The sequence below is a fragment of the Macaca nemestrina genome, chromosome 4, assembly GCF_043159975.1.
Source record: "Macaca nemestrina isolate mMacNem1 chromosome 4, mMacNem.hap1, whole genome shotgun sequence".
Classification (NCBI taxonomy): Eukaryota; Metazoa; Chordata; class Mammalia; order Primates; family Cercopithecidae; genus Macaca; species Macaca nemestrina.
Genome location: NC_092128.1, coordinates 8,339,395 through 8,361,245, shown reverse-complemented (window position 1 = coordinate 8,361,245; position 21,851 = coordinate 8,339,395). Strand labels below are relative to the sequence as shown.

Here is a 21,851-nt window from a genome sequence, read left to right as displayed (position 1 = left end):
AAAAAGTCACTGCATCCTTGCTGGGCCTCTATCCCCAAGAACCCAAAAGAACTCAGGGGTAGGGATCCAGGAGCTCTTGTATGTATAGGGGGAGGTGCAGGAGAGAACCTGCGTAGCCCTAGAGGTCCCTGTGGTCACTGAGAGTGTGGGATGCCATGCCATGCCCTGCTGCAGAGAGGGTGCCCACCTTCTGCCCGACCCTTCAGGGAAAGGTTCACAGGGGTGAGGCCAAAGGCCCTTCTGTCTGGTGCCACATCACAGAAGGGCGTTTATGACCCCCTGGTGGCTCTACCCTGCCACTCCCCCATGCCCCAGCCCCCACGCTGCAGCCCCAGGGCTCTGCTGGACACCTGGGTCCCACTTATCAGCCTCAGTCCTCACAGCGGAACCCAGGCGTCCGGCCCCCCACCCTCCAGGCCGGCGGGCGTGGAGCTGAGGCTTTAGAGCCTCCCAGCCGGGCTTGTTCCTGTCCCATTGTGTATGGGACAGGGGCGGGGCGAGGGCCAGCCCTGGAGAGCCCCCTCCCACTGCCCCCTCCTCTCAGTCCCCTCCCTCTTCCTAAGGAAAAGGCCAGGGCTCTGCTGGAGCAGGCAGCAGAGTGGACGCACAGTGACATGGGCAACTTGAAGAGCGTGGCCCAGGAACCTGGGCCACCCTGTGGCCTGGGGCTGGGGCTGGGCCTTGGGCTGTGCGGCAAGCAGGGCCCAGCCACCTCAGCCCCTGAGCCCAGCCGGGCCCCGGCATCCCTACCCCCGCCAGCACCAGAACACAGGTAAGGGCCAGGCAGCTAGGAATAGGTGGGCACAAGGGTGGTGTCAAGGCCTGAAGCCTGGGGCTGGGAAGGTCTGGAACCTGTAGCCCAGCCAGGAGGGCCAGGTCACAAATGCAAAAGGGCTATCGGTGTGCACAGAACAGGACAGTCTGGGAGGCTCAGAAAGGAGACCAGGATCAGAGTTGGCAGGTGAAAGCTGGGAGTAAGGTTGCCAGCTATAGAATCCGGCCAGGGTTTGAATGCTGCTCTGCCGCCAAGAGCTGTTTGAGCAAGTTACTTAACCTCTCGGAACCTCCATTTATGTAGAACGGAGATACGGCAATACTTACTCCGTGGGGTAGTAAGTTTCTAGCTCACAGCAAGCATTCAACCACAGCGATGATTATTTAGCTGGAGAAGAAAGGAGCTGACAGCAGTGGTTACAGGAGAGTGAGAAGGTGGGGTCTCCCAGAAGAGGGAGAGAGTTGGGCAGGAGACTCAGGCCCTTGGGGTAAGGGGACTGAGAAGACAGAGCCACCAGGCCTTTTTCCCCTGCTCCAGCCCCCTCTCCTAGTGGCTGTCACCCGAAAACTGGACCATGCAGTTCCCAGAAGAGTCCTCCCTGGGGCAGAGGTCCCAGTAGAGAGGAAGGACCCAGAGGCCTGGTGGGGTGCCAGGCCAGGGGAGCAGGCTGGGGCTGCAGGCAGCTATGCAGGGAAGGCTGAGGGCTGGGGCCCTGCTGCTCAGGCGCACCCTTGGCCTGAGTCCCTCCCTTCCTCCCTGCCGCTGGTGGCTCTGGGAGGAAGTGATAAGGCCTGCGAGGCTTCCCTTCACACAAGGGGCTACTGTCAGGAGGGGGTGTGAGTGTGGAGGGAAATCAGGGCTGAGGAATCCCTGCAGGGCTTCCCTCTACTCAAGCACGAGGCTCTGTCCCCCTCAGGGTAGGGCTTATAGCAACTTTGCGGGGATTGGACACCCCATCTCCAGAAGAGGTGAAGCAGGTGCTGCAGGTGGGGTATAAACTCAGCCTCTGGGCAGGGACTCAGGAGCTCAGCACCAGCAGCCCTTGTGGCCCAGGACCCTGGTCTATAAACAGAGGCACAGCTCACGCCTACCTCCTAAGGCATGGGGGACGTCAGAAGGCATGCAGCAGGTGGGCCTTGAGATCGCCAGTGCTGTAACAGTGGCCTCCGGGTGACATCTGGGGAGGCTAAAAGGAAACAAACCCTTTCCTGATGACCCTATCCCTGGCTCCCAACAGCCCCCCGAGCTCCCCGCTAACCCAGCCCCCGGAGGGGCCCAAGTTCCCTCGTGTGAAGAACTGGGAGGTGGGGAGCATCGCCTATGACACCCTCAGCGCCCAGGCGCAGCAGGTGAGGCTGGCCTGCCATGTCCCCATCCCCATCGTCTCCAGGGGAAAGGGTGGGTAAGGCCAGGCCTCAGATGGGGCTGGAGAGGGAAGCGCCACCCTTCTCTGAATTGGCCTCATGTTTCCAAAAAGAGGAGAGGACTGGGAAGAACCAGCGGAGTTGAGGGACATGCACGGGACTTGGGTGACCCTCAGCCTCCAGCCTTACTCCCGCACCCTGGTTCAAGCTCTCCCCTGTCCCACCCCTGCACCCCTCCTCCCTCTCCCCATCCCACTTCTGCACCCCCTCCCTCTCCCCATCCCACCCGTGTACCCCTCCTCCCTCTCCCCTGTCCCACCCCTGCACCCTTCCTCCCTCTCCCCATCCTATCTCTGTACCCCTCCTCCCTCTCCCCCACCCTACCCCTGCACCCCTCCTCCCTTTCCCCCGTCCCACCCCTGCACCTTTCCTCCCGCTCCCCCATCCCACCTCTGTACCCCTCCTCCCTCTCCCCCATCCCAACCCTGCATCCCTCCTCCCTTTCCCCTGTTCCACCCATGCACCCTTCCTCCCTCTCCCCCATTCCTGTCCCACCCCTGCTCCCTGGCCTGGCCTGACCTTTGCACTCCCTCGACCCAGGATGGGCCCTGCACCCCAAGACGCTGCCTGGGCTCCCTGGTATTTCCACGGAAACTACAGGGCCGGCCCTCCCCTGGCCCCCCGGCCCCTGAGCAGCTGCTGAGTCAGGCCCGGGACTTCATCAACCAGTACTACAGCTCCATCAGGAGGTGATAGCTTCCCGGACGCCACAGCCTCCCTTGTTCCACTGAGGCCCCAGAAACCCCATGAGGACCTTCCCTCGACCCACTCCCTTCCCAGGTCCCAACGCGGCCCACTCCCTTCCCAGATCCCAACGCGGCCCACTCCCTTCCCAGATCCCAAGGCGGTCCACTCCCTTCCCAGATCCCAAGGCGGCCCACTCCCTTCCCAGATCCCAAGGCGGCCCACTCCCTTCCCACATCCCAAGGTGGCCCACTCCCTTCCCAGATCCCAACGTGGCCCACTCCCTTCCCAGATCCCAAAGTGGTCCACTCCCTTCCCAGATCCCAACACCACATGGGCCCCTCCTGCCCTCCCCCAGCGCTCACACATAGTCTGGAGGAGGGCCTCCCTGTCCCACACAACTTCCTGCTTGTCCCTGTGCCACCCCTCTCCTCCCCAGGAGCGGCTCCCAGGCCCACGAACAGCGGCTTCAAGAGGTGGAAGCCGAGGTGGCAGCCACAGGCACCTACCAGCTTAGGGAGAGCGAGCTCGTGTTCGGGGCCAAGCAGGCCTGGCGCAACGCTCCCCGCTGTGTGGGCCGGATCCAGTGGGGGAAGCTGCAGGTGAGGCCAGCGAGCGAGAGAGCCAGGCACTACTAAAAGGGGAGCGGGATGGCGGGGCAGTTCCTGAGGCTTCCCAGGGACCGGGAGGTCCCAAACAGTGGGGGAGAGCCTTGCCTGTTCCCTTAGAGACGGGAAAGGTAGGGGGACCGCCCCACCCTCAGCACCCAGGGGAACCTCAACCCAGTAGTGAAGACCTGGTTATTAGGCCCTATGGTAGTGCCTTGGCTGGAGGAGGCGAAAGAAGTCTAGACCTGCTGCAGGGGTGAGGACAGCTGAGCGGAGCTTCCTTGGGCGGTTCTGTCAGTAGCAGGAGCAGCCTCCTGGAAAGCCCTGGCTGCTGCTTCTCCCCCAAGGGAGAAGGCTTCTCCTGCTAGGCCAGTCCAGTGCAGCCCCTCACCCACACCCGCTGCTCCCCCAGTTCCCCTGCCTCGACGTGCACCCTCCCTCACACCCCAGCCCACAGACTCGGGGCTAGCCTTGGTTACTGGAACAGCCTGTGACCACAGCACTGAGAGAAGCAAGCTGCCCCATGGGGGACTTGGTCCCATGGCCTTGGCCTCCTTCACCATCACTGGCCACCAAAGAGTTTGAAATAAAGCCACGTGCCCAGTGAATCCCAAAGGAGCCTCAAATAAAATGAAAACAATCCTATCTGACACTTGCCTGACACTCTAAGTTGTTCAAAGCTTTAACTCAACTTTGATCCATCTGAGCTGCCATAGTGGACCCCACTCAGAGCTGTGTCCCTCCCTTGATCCCAGGCTGGTCCCTGCCACTCCCCTGCCCCTGTCACTGGCACATGTTTCCTCCTCCTCAGGCAAGAGTGGGACCTCCCAGCCTCCTCCTGGGGCCTCCACTCAGCCAGCCAAGACAGCTCCTCCAAGCCCTAGAATGTCAGGATGAGCAGGGTCCTAGGAGGCCCCTGGTGCAGCCTTCCCTTCCTACCATCCATGTGCTCAAATAAAATCAGATGGCTGGCTGGGGTCACCCGTCATTTCTTGAGTGCCATGGATCATGGGGGATTTGCTGCCCACACTCTTAGGTGGCCTCTTAGACATCTGTTAGTGCCTAACCCAAGCATCAGTTTGACAGAGGCTGAGTCCCTCCTCTGTACTGGGTACCAAGTCAGCTTCTGTAGGGATGGGGAGACACCTGGCCCAGGGAAATGAGGAGCAGCCCGGATGGTGCCACTTATGTCAGAGAGGAGGGCAGGAAGGGATCAGTGTGGATGCCAATGGTCAGGAGGGCGCCATGGGGTGAACCATGGCCCCTGCCTCCTCATCAGCAGCTCCTCTGGGGCTGATACTCAAGATCCCGTCTCTCTCCTCACCCTCCTCTCTCGCTGCCTCGGCTGGCTCAGGTGTTCGATGCCCGGGACTGCAGGTCTGCACAGGAAATGTTCACCTACATCTGCAACCACATCAAATACGCCACCAACCGGGGCAACCTTCGGTGAGTGCTCCCCACCACACCAGGCCCCAGCCTTCTCCCCCGAGGCAGGGAAGGCAGGGCTCTGACCAGCTCTTTCCCCATGCATGCCAGCTCGGCCATCACAGTGTTCCCGCAGCGCTGCCCTGGCCGAGGAGACTTCCGAATCTGGAACAGCCAGCTGGTGCGCTATGCGGGCTACCGGCAGCAGGACGGCTCTGTGCGGGGGGACCCAGCCAACGTCGAGATCACCGAGGTGGGCACCGAGAACCACCAACAAGGGTATCTCCAAGGTGGAGAATGAGGAAACCAGTGGGAGAAGGCTCTGGGGATCCAGGCAGGAAGAGGGGAGCCTCGGTGAGATAAGGGATGAAAAACGCCAAAGGAGGAGTGCCTGGGTGGTCACGAAGACCCAGTCAATGAGGGGTCCTGGAGTTGAAGGCAGGAGACAGTGGACAGAGGGGTCCCTGAGGAGGGCATGAGGCTCAGCCCCCAGGCCCCCCTCTGGCCCGCTCCCCACAGCTCTGCATTCAGCATGGCTGGACCCCAGGAAACGGTCGCTTTGACGTGCTTCCCCTGCTGCTGCAGGCCCCGGATGAGCCCCCAGAACTCTTCCTTCTGCCCCCTGAGCTGGTCCTTGAGGTGCCCCTGGAGCACCCTACGTGAGCACCAAAGGGATTGACTGGGTGGGATGGAGGGGGCCATCCCTGAGCCTCTCAAGGAGGGCCTGCAAGGGGGTGCTGATCCCATACCCCCACACCCCCAGGCTGGAGTGGTTTGCAGCCCTGGGCCTGCGCTGGTACGCCCTCCCAGCAGTGTCCAACATGCTGCTGGAAATTGGGGGCCTGGAGTTCCCCGCAGCCCCCTTCAGTGGCTGGTACATGAGCACTGAGATCGGCACGAGGAACCTGTGTGACCCTCACCGCTACAACATCCTGGAGGTGAGGCGTGGGGTGGGGCTCAGGCACCGAATGTCCCTGCCCCAGGCAGGAGTCTGGCTCTCACTCCATCCCCAAAATGCCAGCCATGGGGACAATCAGAGCAGGTCCAGGGCTGCCTCCTAAATAGGAACTGAGGACGAGCTCTGGAACCACTGAGGCAAAGGGGTGGGGGGATGGGAGGGTGTGTGGGGGGGGGTGTGAGTGGGTGAGTGTGAGTGTGTGGGTTTGTGGGGGTGGGTGGGTGTGGGTTTGTGGGTGTTTGTAGGGGGTGAGAGTATGTGGGTTTGTAGGGGTAGGTGAATGTGGATTTGTGGGGGTGCGTAGGGGGTGAGAGTGTGTGGGTTTGCAGGGGTAGGTGAGTGTGGGTTTGTGGGGTTGTATGGGGGTGAGTGTGAATGTGTGGATTTGTAGGGGTAGGTGAGTGTGGGTTTGTGGGGTTGTATGGGGGTGAGTGTGAATGTGTGGATTTGTAGGGGTAGGTGAGTGTGGGTTTGTGGGTGTGTGTAGGGTGCTTGAGTGCATGGGTTTGTTGGGGTAGGTGAGTGTGAATGTGTGGGTTTGCAGGGGTAGGTGAGTGTGGGTTTGTGGGGTTGTATAGGGGGTGAGTGTGAATGTGTGGGTTTGTAGGGGTGAGTGTGGGTTTGGGGGGTGTGTAGGGGGTGAGTGTGAGTGTGTGGGTTTGTAGGGATAGGTGAGTGTGGGTTTGTGGGGGTGTGTAGGGGGTGAGTGTGAGTGTGTGGGTTTGTAGGGGTAGGTGAGTGTGGGTTTGTGGGGGTGTGTAGGGGTGAGTGTGTGTGGGTTTGTAGGGGTAGGTGAATGTGGGTTTTGTGGGGGTGCGTAGGGGGTGAGAGTGTGTGGGTTTGCAGGGGTAGGTGAGTGTGGGTTTGTGGGGGTGTGTAGGGGTGAGTGTGTGTGGGTTTGTAGGGGTAGGTGAGTATCAGTGTGTGGGGGTGTGTAGGGGGTGAGTGTGAGAGTGTGGGTGTGAGTGTGGGTGTGTGTAGGCAGTGAGTGTGAAATTGTGGGTTTGTGGGAGTGGGCGGGTGTCAGTGTGTGGGTTTGTGGGTGGGTGTGAGTGTGAGTAGGTGGGTGAGGGGGGCATGGGCGTAGGTGTGAACATGTAGTTGTTCTTCCAGGTATAGGACCCATAGCTCTAGAGCTTTCATCAGATTCTCAAAGGGGACCTTGACTCGGAAAAGGTTAAGACCCATTTTATAGATGAGAAATTAAAGCCCGGGGCTGAGTGACTGGCCCAAGATCCCTCTCTGCTCTGAGGCGCCTTTGCAGGCAAAAACCTGAACCAGTCCACCCGACAGCCAGGCCTCCCAGTGGACGCCACCCACCTCACTCCTCCCAGCCATGCGTGGGAAACAGCTAGTCTCCCCACCCCACCCCCATCATCTCTGTCCCCACCAACGCCACACACCCTCCTGCCCCAGGACGTGGCTGTCTGCATGGACCTGGATACCCGGACAACTTCGTCCCTATGGAAAGACAAGGCAGCGGTGGAAATCAACGTGGCCGTGCTGCACAGTTACCAGGTGCATAGGCCCAGACTGGCCAGGAAGGCAAAGGGTTTTCGTACAGGGGCAGCAGGGGCGGGGGTTGGAGGAGAGGGAGCCATTTAGAAACTGGGGCAGGATTTGGACAGGCAGAAGAAGTTCCATAGTCCCAGTGCCATGGCACACACTGGCCTGTGGTTCGGGGACAGGGCAGGTACTATTCCAGGTGCTGTCATCTGGCGGCTTACTATGTGCTAGGGACCTTGCTGTTTACAGCATGCCCAGTCATATTGATTCTCAGGGCATATTGGATATTTTAGTTTGTGGGGATCCACTGGATCCTGGAAACGAATACTAGGATGGAGGGCACACCAGGAGTCATAGTTTGAGGAAACCGGGGCCTGCAGAGAATTTCTGTGGGCTCTTTGGTTTGGGGGCCAGGCATATAGATGCTGGAGATTAGAGCTGTTGTTTCATGTTGAACTTGGAGCATGACCATGCATGATGCAGTTTGGGGTGAGGGCGACATTGTGGTTTGAGGGGACACAGGGTGTGTTAGATACGGGGTAACCTAGGCACATGTGGTTTTGGGTGACAGGAGTGGTGGAAGGAGAATGGGCGAGGTCTGTGGGTCTGGTCTGAGCCTCTCCCCCCTCTCTCCCTTCCAGCTGGCCAAAGTCACCATTGTGGACCACCACGCCGCCACAGCCTCCTTCATGAAGCACCTGGAGAATGAGCAGAAGGCCAGGGGGGGCTGCCCTGCAGACTGGGCCTGGATCGTGCCCCCCATCTCGGGCAGCCTCACTCCTGTCTTCCATCAGGAGATGGTCAACTATTTCCTGTCACCAGCCTTCCGCTACCAGGTGCCCACCGTAACTGGCTCTGCCAGCCTGGGCCCAGCTCTAATTCTACGCAGCCCCTGGGGACCTCTAACCTTTCCTTTTCTTTACCTCCCCTCCCAACCCCATCACCTCTCTGCAGCCAGACCCCTGGAAGGGGAGTGCGGCCAAGGGCACCGGCATCACCAGGAAGAAGACCTTTAAAGAAGTGGCCAAGTGGGTACCCAGGAGCACTGCCCTCCCCCATGCACCCTGGGGGACCCTGCCCCCAGCAGTGTTCTGGGCCCACCACTCAGTACCCCAAAACCCTGTTGTGAGGGGAGTGGACCCTTGCCTGGGGAGGCCCTGCCTCTGTGCACCTGGGACACCCTCACGCCTCCCTCTCCCGCAGTGCCGTGAAGATCTCTGCCTCGCTCATGGGCACCGTGATGGCGAAGCGAGTGAAGGCGACAATCCTGTATGGCTCCGAGACCGGCCGGGCCCAGAGCTACGCACAGCAGCTGGGGAGACTTTTCCGGAAGGCTTTTGATCCCCGGGTAGGGCTGAGCTCAGGGGAGCAGGGAGCTAGAAAGAGGGGGCTCTATCAGTATCTTCAGGGGTGCCCTGGAGGACAGGAAGTGTTAAAAGTCAGGACTCACAGGTGTGACTTGGCACCCGGAACCACAGGTCTTTAGAGATCGAATTGGGGCCTGAATCTTGCACTGCCAGGGAGGCCAGAGCGAGGAGGACAGGGCCTCCGGGGGTCACAGAACCCAGGATATCTGTCTTCCCACCCACAGGTCCTGTGTATGGATGAGTATGACGTGGTGTCCCTCGAACACGAGACGCTGGTGCTGGTGGTAACCAGCACATTCGGGAATGGGGATCCCCCGGAGAATGGAGAGGTGAGAGCTTCCAGGAAAGGGGCTGCTGGGAATGAGGAGAGACTCAGAATTGGAGTGACTGGGCAGGAACCTCTGCCCAACACACACACACATACACGCACACACACACCAGGATGGAAAGGGAGATGACGCTAAGAGACCGCTGGAGCCTGAAACCCCACACAAGCCACACTCCTAGCCCATCCACATGGCTGCCCGCCTACAAGCACATCTGCTGAACTGCGTCCCCAAGTCATTTCCATTATCAGTGCAAGTTTTTAATACAAGGCAGGCATGTCCTGGCTGACCAAGAGGTTAGACTGTGCTCAGGCACTAACAAGAAAAATAGGGATATGTCACTGAGGGCGGCTTCTAGGATGTGGGTAATGTTTCTTAATGGGACGCCGGCTACACAGGTGTGTTCAGTTTGTAAAAATCCATAGAGCTGTACATTTACAACACGCACAACACTATTCCAGCATTCTCTTTTCTTTTCTTTGTTTTATTTATTTTGAGAATCTATTTATGTTGCCCAGGCTGGCCTTGAACTCCTAGCCTCAAGACATCCTCCTGCCACAGGTTCCTTTTTTAAAAGAAGAAATAGAGAGCTGTTTCGATGCCAACATAGACTAAATAACTTCACTTTTTAAAAAGAAACACAAAGCTAGAGTGCCATCATTGAATGCCTTCTCTTGCAAGCGTAGGTGTCTCTGAGCTGCCCCAGGCTAGTTCATTTCTGGGTCTTACCTGCTCCAGCTTCTAGGTGTTAAAGCCCTTATTAGCACTAAGTACCTCCTCAGTACTCTTTTTTTTTCCTTTGAGACAGGGTCTCACTTTGTGGCCCAGGCTGGAGCGCAGTAGTACGATCATGGCTCACTGCAGCCTCAACCTCCCAGACTCAAGCAATCCTGCCACTTCAGCCTCCCAAGTAGCTGGGACCACAGCCACATGCCATGATGCCTAGCTAATTTTTGTATTTTTTGTAGAGATGGGGTTTCGCCATGTTGCCCAGGCTGGTCTCTAACTCCTGGGTTCAAGCAATCCACCTGCCTCGGCCTCCCAAAGTACTGGGATTACAGACGTGAGCCACTGCACCAGGCCCTCAGTATCGTAAGCAAGCTTGAATCTGGTGAAAGCCTTTTTGCTGCCTTAGTGTCCATTTCAGCCCCCATTCTGACCTACCTTTTAAAGAAAAATAGCACCAGCCATTGACTTTTTTTTTAGCATAAAGGTGTATAGACACCCATATAAGCTACAGCCTTCACAAGGCATAGCACATTTTCATCACCCTGGAAAGTTCCCTCATCAGTTCCTCACGTGAATCCCTTTCCAGTCTGTCACTCTGTCAGAAGTGTCTGTCACCACAGATTAGTTTCACCTGCTCTAGAACAGCAGCGAGATGGAAGCACGCAGTGTTATGGCATCTCCTGCTGAGTCTGTTTTTGAGGCCCACCCGTGTTGTTGCATGACTCAGTATTTCACTCATTCTGCTGCCGAGTGCCGTTCATTGTGTGAATATCCCCAGTTTGTTTATCCGTTCTCCTGTTGGTGACACTTGGGCTGTTTCCAGGTCGGGGCTATTATGAATAAAGCTGTTATGAACATTCTTGTACCCGGCTTTTGTGGGCTTATGTTTTTATTTCTCTTGGATAAATACCTAGGAGTAGAATTGGTAGGTCATAGGGTAGATGCATGTTGAATCTCTTTTTTAAAAAATAAAACTGCCAGGCCAGGCGCGGTGGCTCACTCCTGTAATCCCAGCACTTTGGGAGGCCCAGGTGGGCAGATCACTTGAGGTCAGAAGCTCAAGACCAGCCTGGCCAACATGGCAAAACCCTATCTCTACTAAAAATACAAAAATTAGCTGGGCGTGGTGGTGCACACCTGTAATCCCAGCTACTCAGGAGGCTGAGGCAGGAGAATTGCTTGAACCTGGGAGGTGGAGGTTGCAGTGAGCTGAGATCACACCACTGCACTCCAGTGTGGGGGTGACAGAGCAAGAATTCTACTCAAAATAAAATACAAATAAATAAAACAAATCTGTCGGCCGGGCGCGGTGGCTCAAGCCTGTAATCCCAGCACTTTGGGAGGCCGAGACGGGCAGATCACGAGGTCAGGAGATCGAGATCATCCTGGCTAACACGGTGAAACCCCGTCTCTACTAAAAAAATACGAAAAACCAGCCGGGCGAGGTGGCAGGCGCCTGTAGTCCCAGCTACTCGGGAGGCTGAGGCAGGAGAATGGTGTGAACCCGGGAGGCGGAGCTTGCAGTGAGCTGAGATCCAGCCACTGCACTCCAGCCTGGGCGACAGAGCGAGACTCCGTCTCAAAAAATAAATTAATTAATTAATCAATTAAATTAAATAAAACTGTCAAACAGCAAAGCAAATTAAACTGCCCTTTAAGATCTGTGCAGTTCAATGTATGTAATTTTATGCCAAACTTTTAACAAATCTAGGAATACAGCTCACAGAAAATGGGGTATATTCACTAAAATATGAACAGGAATATTTATAGCAAATTTGTTTGTACTACCCCACACTGGAAACAATTCAAATGACCATCGACAAAAACGGATAAATTCTGGTATATTCAAGTGCCATATCGCACTAAGTGTGAACAAAAGACAACCACACACAACAATGCAGGTGAATCTCAAAGAAATGTGAAGAGAAAAAAAAAGCCAGACCAAAGAATACACACTGTACTACAGGATTCACTTTATATAAAGTTCAGAAACAAGCAGAACTAATCCATGGAGTAAGAAATTGGGAGAGGAGATAGTCACTGGGGTGGGGGTGGCAGTGACAGGAAGGAGGCACAAAGGTGGCTTCTAGGATGCGGGTAATGTTTCTTTTTTTTCTTCTCTTTTTCTTTTTTTTTTTTTTTTTTGAGATGGCGTCTCATTCTGTTGCCCAGGCTGGAGTGCAATGGCGTGATCTCGGCTCACTGCAACTTCTGCCTCCCCGGTTCGAGTGATTCTCCTGCCTTAGCCTCCCGAGTAGTTGGGATTACAGGTGCCTGCCACCATGGCCAGCTAATTTTTGTATTTTTAGTAGAGACGGGGTTTCACCATGTTGGCCAGGCTAGTCTTGAATCCCTGACCTCAGGTGATCCACCCACCTCAGCCTCCCAAAGTGCTGGGATTACAGGCGTGAGTCACTGCACCCAGCCATGGGTAATGTTTCTCGATGGGATGCCGGTTTCACAGGTGTGTTCAGTTTATGACAACCTTTAGAGCTGTACATTTACAACATGTGTGCACCTCTGGACTTGTGTTGCACGTTGACAAAACATTCAAAAATGAAATTCAAATCACGCTTGCTAACTCTGGCGAACCTGGGAACCAGCACCCAGAGGCATCTGCAGTTGAGCACCAGATGCCGTTCCTTCCAGCTTCCTTCCCCTGGGAGGTCCGCTTCACGCCGCTTCGTCATGGCATCACAAACAGGGCCATGGTCTTCTGAGGAGGGCAACCTGCACAATGTCTGCTAGTGACCAGGACACTGCCAAAGGAACTGAGAGTTTGTCCACCCATGAAATCCACTAAAACAGGAAAGATTTGCCCTAGCCATTGCTACCTGGGACTGAGGAAAGAGCCGTGCCCTCCCCTGCAGCTGCAGGATATCTGCCTGCCCCAATAAGTGGGGATTCAGCAACTCCACTTCTAAGGATTACTCAGCTGAAGCATTTAAAAGTGGGAGCGAGGCACAGGTACAAGGGCGTTTGAGGGCGCATTGTTCCCAGACCACCCAGCTGCCCTTCAGTCTCAGTGAAGTACAATGTAGCCACTAAAAAGAATGAGGTCATGTTTTGGGAAGTCCAGGCAGGAGGATTGCTTGAGCCCAGGAGTTCAAGGCCAGACTGAACAACACAGTGAGACTCCATCTCTTCAGAAAATTTAACAATTAACCAGGAGTGGTGTCACAAACCTATAGATCTAGCTACTAGGAAGGCAAAAAAATCCCTTAAGCCCAGGAATTCGAGGTTACAGTGAAATATGATCGAGCCACTGCCTCTCAACCTGGGCAACACAGCAAGACCCATATCTAAAAACAATACTACTTAATTAGGTCAATATTGTTGTATTGGCCTGGAGGGATGCCTGCAATAAATTATTGATTAAAGTCCGGGCACGGTGGCTCACACCTGTAATCCCAGCACTTTGGAAGGTCGAGGCAGGCGGATCACAAGGTCAGGAGATCGAGACCATCCTGGCTAACACAGTGAAACCCGTCTCTACTAAAAATACAAAAAAATTAGCCGGGTGCGGTGGTGGGCGCCTGTAGTCCCAGCTACTCGGGAGGCTGAGGCAGGAGAATGGTGTGAACCCAGGAGGCAGAGGTTGCAGTGAGATCGCGCCACTGTACTCCAGCCTGGGTAACAAAGCAAGACTCCATCTTAAAAAAAAAAAAAAAAAAAAAAAATTATTGATTAAAAACAAGGAAGTATAGTATGGTACCACTTTTATTTTTAAAAAATACTATAAATATGCACATAAGTTCAAGGAAAAAGGGCTGGAAGGTTAACATCTGTCAATGGTGCATATGCCTGGAGGGAGGATGGGGTGGTCTTTATTACTTTTCACATTTCTGTAATGTCATTTTTCAAAAACATCAGATCGCTTTTGAAATTTTCAAAACAAACAAAAATTAAAAGTTACGAATCAATAATAATGAGGGTTAGCTGGTACAGTTTTAAACTTCTGTGTTGTTTGAAATGAAACAAAACTAACCCTGATGCAAACGCTCCCCTCGCCAGAGCTTTGCAGCTGCCCTGATGGAGATGTCCGGTCCCTACAACAGCTCCCCTCGGCCGGAACAGCACAAGTGAGTTGACTGAGAGTTTGAGGGGCTGGGGGAGCTGAGGCATTTGGAGACACAAACAGAAAGCGGGTCTGAAAAGCCCTCCCTCTGTGCCTCGACTCGTTTTCCCACCAAAAGCCAGGGCTCTCGGATGCCTTCCCTTCCAGGCTGGAACGGCAGTCCAGACCTGCCTGCTTCTGAGAGCCGAGACAGTCCTGAGGTCTTCAGAGATGGGGGTGTGGTGTGGCAGGGCCCCAGGCTCAGAAGCCCCAGGGATGCTGGCCCTCAGCCCCTCCCAAGGGCAGGGCCTTTCCTGTCCCAGAGGCGGAGACCCTGAGGCTGTCCCTGGGGCTGCACCTGGGCCTGGGATGTATCTCCAGGGCCCTGTGACAACCTCGTCTTTGTCCTCTCTTGCCAGGAGTTATAAGATCCGCTTCAACAGCATCTCCTGCTCAGACCCACTGGTGTCCTCTTGGCGGCGGAAGAGGAAGGAGTCCAGTAACACAGACAGTGCAGGGGCCCTGGGCACACTCAGGTCAGGGCCTCACCAAGAGGGGTGCAATGGGTGGGCAAGCTGCCTGGGCAAACGTGGGCTGCAAAAGGAGCTCCAGTGACAACCCCTGCACCCCAGGTTCTGTGTGTTCGGGCTGGGCTCCCGGGCCTACCCCCACTTCTGCGCCTTTGCTCGTGCGGTGGACACGCGGCTGGAGGAACTGGGCGGGGAGCGGCTGCTGCAGCTGGGCCAGGGCGACGAGCTGTGTGGCCAGGAGGAGGCCTTCCGCGGCTGGGCCCAGGCTGCCTTCCAGGTGAGCCCAGCCCAGCCCCTGCTCTGACTCCTCCTACCTGGGATGCCTCCTCCAGCCTCACTCTGTCCTGATTCTGTCTGGTTCTTTGGTCCCTTCCTGTTCCTCCCAAAATCCACCCTCATCTCTCCATGGCATAGCCAGCTTTTCTGGGTCAGAGGCAGAGGATGATGTGGCCCTGCCGACCACAGGGGGTGCCTAGCCCAGGCAGAAGTGCAGCTGAAAGCGAGCAGGCAGGGCCCTGGCAGGAGGGAGCTTCAGCTAGGCACAGGCTGGGCCTCATGAGTGGGTGCACAAAGGGAGGGGGTGCAGGGCAGGCCACCCTACCCAGGATGGGCAGGATGGAGGGAGAAGGAAGGGACGGAGAGAAGGTCAGACAGAGGCAAAGGCTGAAGCTGAGGCCAGCACAGAAGCCACAGGAAGTCAGAGGCCAGACAGCCTGGGGCGGTGCCTGCACCACAGAACTGGTCCGGGGCCAGGCAAGCAAGCTCAAGGAGAGGTGGGTCCCTGGGAGCCATGGCTTTTTAAGCCTGGGCTTCCTCAGGGGCAGCACTGCCCGTCTGGGGATCATGTCTGCAGTTGACAGGGGCTCGGTCTCCCCAGTGCCACACTGTTCAGGGCAGTGCTGCTCCCCCGGGGCCCAGGCTGGAGCTCAGCAGATTTGCCTTGACTGGAGGAGGAGGGCATCCTAGGAGGAGGGGGAGAGGAAGGGCTACCTCAGGAACGGGGAGGTCAGGCTGCAGAAACGCATAGGCCCCGATTGGGAAGAAGGGAACGGAAAATAAGACTTAAAGAATTTAAAAAGAGCCATTGGAGCGGGACGAGACCACATCATAAGGTTTTGGGAATAGGACTTTAGAGGTGTAGGATCCATTCATTACAGCCATCACTGAACCAGAAGCAGGAAGGCTGAGCTAAGCAGAGCACCAACAGTGGAGATAGGAAGGAAGGGAGGGAGGGAGGGGGCCGAGGAAGGAAGGCAGAGATATAAGACTTCACACGCACCACAAAAGAAAGATTAACGGGACTTGGTGATATGAGGCTCAGCCAATCACAGGTGAGCCCTGGATTTCAAGCCTGGGAATGGCCCAGCAGTTTTCCAGCTGTGTGCCTGACAGGATCCACACCCCCCCAGGGGTCTGCCCCGTGGGATCCCCTCTGCCGCCCGAATTGTGCGTCCCTTCCCAGGAGCACTCACTATCTGCACGCACAGGCGTTCTTCACCAGAACACAATGAGGTGTAAAGATGGGGAAACTGAGGCATGTCACTCTAAGTACGGGAGTCGGAATTTGAATGCAGGTCTGAACACACAGATGCCTTCACAGAGCTACTGTGTGCCAAGCACTGTGCTTCTCGGGTCACGGGATTAACACTCACCAGATAAGGAACGATGCACCATTCAGGACGTGCAGAGGAGGAGCCAGCTGGGTCCCTGGGCCCAGCGGCGAATCCATGAAATGGGCTGGCGGAAAAGGTGCTGTCGTTGGCGCCGGCCTCAGCCACTGGGGCTGCCAACCCCCCAGGAGCAAGACGCAGTGAAGCCGCCCAGGCTCCTCACTACGTCGCCCCCTGGTGGCGGGAGGTCCTCAGCCCTCACCGGCCTATCCCGCAGGCCGCCTGTGAGACCTTCTGTGTGGGAGAGGATGCCAAGGCTGCTGCCCGAGACATCTTCAGCCCCAAAAGGAGTTGGAAGCGCCAGAGGTACCGGCTGAGCGCCCAGGCCGAGGGCCTGCAGTTGCTGCCAGGTGGGCCCTGGCCTCACCCTCACCCGGCTGGTTCTCAGAGGACCCCATACCCCGGGACTAAAGCACTCAGGGGCCAGGCCCTGCTCCCTGGTTCAGGCTGCCTCGTTTGCCCCTCCCCGCCACCAGGTCTGATCCACGTGCACAGGCGGAAGATGTTCCAGGCTACAATTCTCTCAGTGGAAAACCTGCAAAGCAGCAAGTCCACGTGAGGACGACGGCTTTACCGCCCCCCAACCCCTGTCCTGCACACCCCGACCCTGGACCCTCCTCCTCCCACATTCTCCCAACCCCACCCCTCTCTGACTCCCCATAAGTGCCCCTCTCCCCACCCCCAGGAGGGCCACCATCCTGGTGCGCCTGGACACTGGAGGCCAGGAGGGGCTGCAGTACCAGCCGGGGGATCACATAGGTGTCTGCCCACCCAACCGGCCCGGCCTTGTGGAGGCGCTGCTGAGCCGCGTGGAGGACCCGCCTGCGCCCACCGAGCCCGTGGCAGTAGAGCAACTGGAGAAGGGCAGCCCTGGTGAGGGGCAGCCTGGGATGCAACAGGGCACACCAGCCCCATGCCCAGCCCCACCCCCAACTCCAGGCCTCCAGGAGCTCAGGCCCCGGGGGATGGCCACCTCCTCCACAGCTCAGCAGGCGGGCTCAGAGCTGGCTGTGCTGCTCACTGCCCGGCTGGCCTTGTTGCTGGACCATCCCCACACCCTCAAATGCACCCCCACCAAAAGGCTGTCCCTTCCCTCGGGGCTCCTCTCCAAAGCTCCCCTGGCAATCTAGCTTGCTCTGGAGCTGGAATGGGGCTATTTGCTGCCACATCAATGCCTGGGCTTTATTTAAAATAAGGGGGTGGAGTCAGAGGCAGAGGAGCCCAGACCAATCCAGTCCAGCCAGAGGCCCCCACACAACACACTGAGGCTACCCAGACAGGCCCACCCCGCTGCTCAAGGGCAGGCTCTCTAACAGTCACCCAAACACATCAGCCCAGGTACTACAGTTCTGCTGGGCCCTGTCCTCAGAGGTCGCTGTGCACCATCCCCAGGTGGCCCTCCCCCCAGCTGGGTGCGGGACCCCCGGCTGCCCCCATGCACGCTGCGCCAGGCTCTCACCTTCTTCCTGGACATCACCTCCCCGCCCAGCCCTCAGCTCTTGCGGCTGCTCAGCACCTTGGCAGAAGAGCCCAGGGAACAGCAGGAGCTGGAGGCCCTCAGTCAGGTTGGGGGCCACCCCAATAAGGCACAGGGGCTAGAGAGACGGGATGAACTGGGGGAGCCCCAGGGGCAGGAAACCTCCATGCAAGGTCCCCCCGGGACTTTCTTCTGGCTCACATGCACTGGTGCTTTAAGACCCAGCTCCCCAGGGAAGAATTCATGGCTGTATTCTCCAGGTCTTACAGAAAGCTCTATTGGCCTGAACTAAGGAGGGAGAAACCCTAAAGAGGCTCAGCAGGGGAGGGGACAAGAAGGGAGGTCACTAGGAAGGGCTATGGGGCCCCCAACCCACTGCATCCTGCCCTGCCAGGATCCCCGACGCTACGAGGAGTGGAAGTGGTTCCGCTGCCCCACGCTGCTGGAGGTGCTGGAGCAGTTCCCGTCGGTGGCACTGCCTGCCCCACTGCTCCTCACCCAGCTGCCTCTGCTCCAACCCCGGTACTACTCAGTCAGCTCAGCACCCAGCACCCACCCAGGAGAGATCCACCTCACTGTAGCTGTGCTGGCATACAGGACCCAGGGTGAGACAACAAGCAGGATCAGGCCTGGCCACAACGGGGGTGGGACTGGCCCCTCTCTGGTCCTTCACCGGCCTCTCCTTCCCACCCCCAGATGGGCTGGGCCCCCTGCACTATGGAGTCTGCTCCACGTGGCTAAGCCAACTCAAGCCCGGAGACCCTGTGCCCTGCTTCATCCGGGGGTAAGTGAGATGGAGGACTCGGGGGGGAGCTGCCCAGGGTCAGGGTGGCAGCTTTGGTGAGGAGTAAGGAGTGTCACTGGTGAGGGGTGTCACAGGAAACAGGAAGGAGCTCTGTAACATGTCAAGGATGTGGTGTCATTAGGTCACTTCAGAACTCTGGTTAAGCTTTGACTCTCTCATTCATTTAGACTCAGAGTCCTGCCCTGAAACTACAGCTCCCAGAGCCAGAGCTTGGATCAAACCGGCTGGCCCTGTGGCTTTCTGAAAGCTTCTGTATTCCTCTCTATGGCCCTGGGCTGTCTGATGTTGGGCAGCATGGCACCTGGGAACTACAGTCACTAAATCCTCACTCAATCCAGGGAGAACTACTAGTTAGGGTTAAGACCACCCTTGGCCTTAGTGTCACCAAGAACTCAAAGAAGGTGAAGTTTTTTTGTTTTTTTTGTTTTTGAGATGGGAAGTCTCTTTATGTTGCACAGGCTGCTCTTGAACTCCTGGGCTCAAGCAATCCTCCTACCTCGGCCTCCCAAAGTGCTGGGATTACAGACCTGAGCCACTGTGCCCAGCCCAGAGTTCTTTTAATAAACCCATCATGCTTCGTATGAGCCAGACACTGCTTTAAGGACTTCATGAATATCAACTTATTTATCAGGAGAGCCTGGTTCCTCCTCGCTCCACCCACCCTGCATGGTGAGAATGGGGGAGCAGGGATGGCAAAGGGGACCTGATGGAGTGTCTCTCCTGCCAGGGCTCCCTCCTTCCGGCTGCCACCTGATCCCAGCTTGCCCTGCATCCTGGTGGGCCCAGGCACTGGCATTGCCCCCTTCCGGGGATTCTGGCAGGAGCGGCTGCATGACATTGAGAGCAAAGGTGAGGCTGGCGACTAAAGGACTGACTGGAAGGAGTCACACAATCTAGGGACAGAGCGGTGGGGCTGGAAGGCAGGAAATAGATAGGAAAGAGAGAGCAGGAAACAGAGGCCACAAAGCTGAAAAGACGCTCCTGAGACCAAGGGCAGGGCAGGTAACCGAAGGCAAGGGCTGGGCCCTGTGTGTCTGGCTTCCTGGTGCCTGGCACATAGTAGGTGTTGACTGGATTAAGGACAAAGGAAAATAGAATTTTCGAAGGGATTAGGGCTAAGACTCAAAGAAGAACTGCCCAAGGTGGATTCTTGACTGTGCCAGAGCTGACCAAGGTCTGTCCAAGACCTAAGGATGCTACAAGGTGTTCAAATTGAGCACAGGGTGCCCAGGGTAGTCTGTCAATCAAAAGAAGAGGGCTGTGACTGGGAGGAGAGTTAAAAGTGTGGGAGAATATGAAGTGGGAGCAGGGAAGGAGACTGCGATGTAACACAGTGCAAAGGGCATGGAATTCTGAGTCCCAAGCCACACATTCTAGCGCAGCTCCACCAGGGGCCACCACCTCACCGGCGCTTCCCTTCCTTCTGTAAATCAGGGCTGTGCAGGGTCTCTGTGAAAGCATTCTGCACCCTCTTGGAGATGAAAGTAATAGTTTCAGCCCAAAACGCTGGGCTGACAGGCTGGGCGAGGGTGGCTAGTGGGGAGGTCCCACTAGCACTGTGCCTCGGAGAAGGGCCTTCCCAAGCGCGGGGTTGCTTGCAGGGCTGCAGCCCACTCCCATGACTTTGGTGTTTGGCTGCCGATGCTCCCAACTCGACCATCTCTACCGCGACGAGGTGCAGAACGCCCAGCAGCGCGGGGTGTTCGGCCGAGTCCTCACCGCCTTCTCCCGGGAACCTGACAACCCCAAGGTGTGAGACCCTGAGCGCGCAATGGTAACCTGAAGATAGGGAGAGAGGGGAGGACTCACGCTATCCAGCGGAGGGCACCAACCATGGCCCTCCGTGGCCTCCCACGACCACTCAGCCACCCCTGCACACTCTGGCCCACCCTCGTGTACCGGCCCCTCCAGGCCCGCCTCCCCCCGCCCCGCCCCGCCCCGCCCCTTTGGCTCTGCCCTTCTTGACACCGCCCCAGGGCATGCAGGCCCCACCTGGCCCGCTCTGTAGACTTTCACGCCCAGGGCCAGCCAGCAGCCCCGGGCTGCGCCCCCGCGCCCACCCCCACCAGGGCCCGCCCTAACCCCGCCTTCCCGCAGACCTACGTGCAGGACATCCTGAGGACGGAGCTGGCTGCGGAGGTGCACCGCGTGCTGTGCCTCGAGCGGGGCCACATGTTTGTCTGCGGCGATGTCACCATGGCAACCAACGTCCTGCAGACCGTGCAGCGCATCCTGGCAACGGAGGGCGACATGGAGCTGGACGAGGCCGGCGACGTCATCGGCGTGCTGCGGGTGCGGAGGGGCGGGCTGGGAGCGGAGCGGGCCTGAGGCGGGGAGCGGGCCTGAGGCGGGGACCAGGCCCCGGGCGTGCGGGGTTCCTGCCAAGGTATCCGACGGGTTCTGATCCACTGCGCTCTTTTACGCCAGGATCAGCAACGCTACCACGAAGACATTTTCGGGCTCACGCTGCGCACCCAGGAGGTGACAAGCCGCATACGCACCCAGAGCTTTTCCTTGCAGGAGCGGCAGCTACGGGGCGCAGTGCCCTGGGCGTTCGACCCGCCCGGCTCGGACACCAACACCAACGGCCCCTGAGAGCCCCCTGGCTTTCCCTTCCAGTTCCGGGAGAGCGGCTGCCCCACTCAGGTCCGCCCGACCAGGACCAGCCCCGCTCCTCCCCTCTTGAGATGGTGCCTTCCCACATCTGTCCAGAGGCTGCAAGGATTCAGCATTATTCCACCAGGAAGGAGCAAAACGCCTCTTTCCCTCTGTATGCCTGTGGCCTCTGGCCTGGGTCCGCCTAAATCTGGAAGGCCCCTCCCAGCAGCGGTACCCCAGGGCCTACTGCTACCCGCTTCCTGTTTCTTAGGCAAAGGTTAGATTCCCCTTACCTCTCTCAGGAGTATCTTACCTGTAAATTCTAATCTCTAAATCAAGTATTTATTATTGAAGATTTACTGTAAGAGACTGTGCCAGATGTTACGAGAACTACTAAAGTGCCTAACCCAGCCCATGTGGATTACAATTTTTTTTTTTTAAAGGGAGTTTCACTCTGCCACCCAGGCTGGAGTGCAGTGACATTATCTCGGCTCACTGCAACCTCTGCCCCCGAGTTCAAGTGATTCTCCTGCCTCAGCCTCCCAAGTAGTTGGGATTACAGGTTCCTGCCACCGCGCCTGGCTAGTTTTTGTATTTTTAGTAGAGACAGGGTTTCACCATCTTGGCCAGGCTTGTCTTGAACTCCTAACCTCGTGATCCACCTGACTCAGCCTCCCAAAGTGCTGGGATTACAGGCGTGAACCACTGCGCCCGGTGTGGATTACAATTATCAAATGACAAGATTTCTGTTTTCACCTGTGCAATTGTGGGTATGTGGCGGGGAAAGGGGTCGTTTTTTTGACAGAGAGTCCTACATGCCACTTGACCCTGCTCTCTAAAAACATGGTTTCCAGCCAGTCTGGGCTGCTCCCCCGTGCAGTTCTCAGGCTGGTGATCGAGAAGGCAGGTGCA

At 57.2% G+C, this 21,851-nt stretch overlaps 1 protein-coding gene and 1 long non-coding RNA gene across 6 annotated transcripts; one reads left to right on the top strand and one right to left on the bottom strand.

Annotated features, from left to right (window-relative positions):
• Positions 1 to 333: 333 nt before the first annotated feature.
• Positions 334 to 21,352, top strand: LOC105474900 (nitric oxide synthase 3). 5 transcript variants are annotated; one of them, XM_011729783.2, is made up of 26 exons: positions 337 to 772; positions 2,013 to 2,124; positions 2,740 to 2,888; positions 3,323 to 3,485; positions 4,846 to 4,937; positions 5,028 to 5,169; positions 5,436 to 5,575; positions 5,680 to 5,854; positions 7,291 to 7,392; positions 8,022 to 8,216; positions 8,335 to 8,408; positions 8,584 to 8,728; positions 8,972 to 9,076; positions 13,817 to 13,884; positions 14,279 to 14,395; positions 14,492 to 14,666; positions 16,277 to 16,409; positions 16,536 to 16,614; positions 16,745 to 16,932; positions 17,452 to 17,624; positions 17,931 to 18,141; positions 18,233 to 18,320; positions 19,069 to 19,190; positions 19,943 to 20,091; positions 20,439 to 20,633; positions 20,769 to 21,352. In XM_011729783.2, exons 1-26 carry the CDS (start codon positions 615 to 617, stop codon positions 20,934 to 20,936), a joined length of 3,618 nt encoding a protein of 1,205 aa, XP_011728085.1. In that variant the 5' UTR covers positions 337 to 614; the 3' UTR covers positions 20,937 to 21,352. The 5 variants fall into 5 exon arrangements, with proteins under 5 accessions (XP_070950338.1, XP_011728086.1, XP_011728087.1 ...); XM_071094237.1 differs by having other exon boundaries at positions 334 to 772; positions 5,502 to 5,575; positions 16,277 to 16,614; XM_071094236.1 differs by having other exon boundaries at positions 336 to 772; positions 16,277 to 16,614.
• Positions 11,758 to 16,283, bottom strand: LOC139362686 (uncharacterized). Its single transcript, XR_011621853.1, has 2 exons — positions 16,042 to 16,283; positions 11,758 to 12,573 (listed from the first exon to the last, which is right to left on the bottom strand). It is a non-coding gene; the product is annotated as an uncharacterized lncRNA (long non-coding RNA).
• Positions 21,353 to 21,851: the final 499 nt, after the last annotated feature.

Excerpts from the sequence above, each read along its gene's own strand:
- LOC105474900 (XM_071094236.1), top strand. The coding sequence starts at position 615 with ATGGGCAACTTGAAGAGCGTGGCCCAGGAACCTGGGCCACCCTGTGGC. Across the intron at positions 2,125-2,739 it reads TCAGCGCCCAGGCGCAGCAG|GATGGGCCCTGCACCCCAAG; the intron begins GTGAGGCTGGCC and ends CCCTCGACCCAG. Across the intron at positions 18,142-18,232 it reads GCTGGCATACAGGACCCAGG|ATGGGCTGGGCCCCCTGCAC; the intron begins GTGAGACAACAA and ends TCCCACCCCCAG.